Below are 2,016 nucleotides of genomic sequence, written 5' to 3' on the forward strand. Positions count from 1 at the left end.
GCAGCTATAGCCTTTGATTAAAAGCTTCGGCTGGGCTGGGTGCAGTGGCTCACATCTGTAATCCCAGCACTTTGGGAGGCTGAGGTGGGTGGATCATGAGATCAGGAGATCAAGACCATCCTGGCTAACACGGTGAAAATCCATCTCTACTAAAAATACAAAAAATTAGCCAGGCATGGTGGCACATGCCTGTAGTCCCAGCTACTTGGGAGGCTGAGGCAGGAGAATGGCATTAACCCGGGAGGTGGAGCTTGCAGTGAGCTGAGATTGCCCCACTGCACTCCAGCCTGGGTGACAGAGTGAGACGCTGTCTCAAAAATAAAATAAAATAAAAATAAAAATAAAAAAAGCTTGGGCTGGGTAAGAGATAGAATAAAGGAGGAACTCAGAAAAAAACTTCAACACAAAGGCTTTGGATCTCAGTGCTCACACCCTTCCATCCCTTACCTTCACTCCACCACTCCAAGCCCAAATTCTGCCAGCCTTTTGAGTCCCAGCTGAAATGCAGTATCTTTCAAGGAGCATTTTGAGATTCCTGCCCCATCCCCATCCCACCATCTCTATTGGGGGTAGCTTCCTCTGATCACTGTTGTTGGCTCTCCTATTCATCTCTTACTGCTTAATCTTTATATCTTATTTTCTCTTCACATGAAAAGTCTCTTGAAGGCAGAGTTCATTATTTCTAAAACTTTTTTTATAATTTTTTTCTCTGTGGATGTGGCAGCTAAGAACAACTGATTTTCTTTTTTTTTAATCCCTTAAAGTGTCATGTGTTTAGTTGGTTTTCACCAAATACTGAGTATGTTCATAATTTCATTGAAGATGTTAGGCATTCAATAATTCCCTCCACTTCCTCCCAAACTGGGTTAATTCTAATCACAAGATGTTTTGCAAATCTAATCTAACAGCCAGAACCCAGCAAAGTGATTTTCTATGCATACTACAAAGGGATATTAATCAAATCCTCTTTTAATTACATACTCTATAGCACTGCAGTATTAAATCATAGGAAATTACATTTTTGTCGTGGGTGTACGAAGGCAAGCACATGGAGTCACAGCCACGTGGGGGTGCTAACCAGTTGCTTCTATTCCAGGTTTTGATTACTACTTTGGAATCCCATATAGCCATGATATGGGCTGTACTGATACTCCAGGCTACAACCACCCTCCTTGTCCAGCATGTCCACAGGGTGATGGACCATCAAGGTAATGCTGTCTGACACATTTGCGATAGGCTCCAGGACGAGGCAAAGTTCCAAGACTGTGGTCCATCAGCAATAAATGAAAGATGCAGACAGGAAACAGTTAAGACGGCAAATAAGATACACGGTACATTCTGTGCAAATTTAAATGTTATTTGCAGGGAGTGCAAGAAACCTTTCAACGATGAGGTCCACAAAATTCTTCTATTGAAAATTTCCAGGTTCCTTGGACTAGTGAGCTCAGCTGGGGACAGCTTTGGGCTGCCAGGGTCTCACACATATGGGGCCTCCCTCCTCCTCTGCCTGCTGGCTTTGCTTCTAGCCCAGACACTGGACATAAGGAGGGAGGGAGGAGGAGGGAGAGAGAGAGAGAGAGAGAGAGAGAGAAAGAAAGTACATAGGATGCCTTTTGAGCTTATCACCCCATGGACAACTAAGCCAGCGTTCTGATGTTGGAATGCCAAACAGACACCAAACAGGATGTTTTGAAAAAACATTTAATGAAATGGGAAAATGCTTATGATATAATAGTAAGTGAAAAAAAAAATGCAGGAAGCAAGTCATTAACAGTAAGATCTTAATGACCTCTGTAGCCCTATCTTTGTAGTCCTATTAACAGAGACTCAAAAGAGACGTGCCAAAATGTTATCAAGGACTTTTTCTGGTTGTGGGACTCACGGTTTTCATTTTCTCTTTTTTTTTTTTTTTTTTTTTTTGAGATGGAGTCTTGCTCTGTCACCCAGGCTAGAGTGCAGTGGCGCAATCTCAGCTCACTGCAACCTCTGTCTCCCTGGTTCAAGCGATTCTCCTGC

The 2,016-nt window shown here is 42.9% G+C and overlaps 1 protein-coding gene across 2 annotated transcripts in view; it reads left to right on the forward strand.

Annotated features, from left to right (window-relative positions):
- ARSG (arylsulfatase G) overlaps window positions 1-2,016 on the forward strand; it is a 146,610-nt gene that overhangs the window by 61,200 nt on the left and 83,394 nt on the right. For both annotated transcript variants that reach the window (XM_011975838.1, XM_011975140.1), the window contains exon 4: window positions 1,097-1,208. In XM_011975838.1, coding sequence (XP_011831228.1) covers window positions 1,097-1,208 — 112 coding nt within the window. The remainder of the gene's footprint in view (window positions 1-1,096; window positions 1,209-2,016) is intronic.

This window comes from Mandrillus leucophaeus, unplaced genomic scaffold (assembly GCF_000951045.1).
Source record: "Mandrillus leucophaeus isolate KB7577 unplaced genomic scaffold, Mleu.le_1.0 Scaffold1, whole genome shotgun sequence".
Classification (NCBI taxonomy): Eukaryota; Metazoa; Chordata; class Mammalia; order Primates; family Cercopithecidae; genus Mandrillus; species Mandrillus leucophaeus.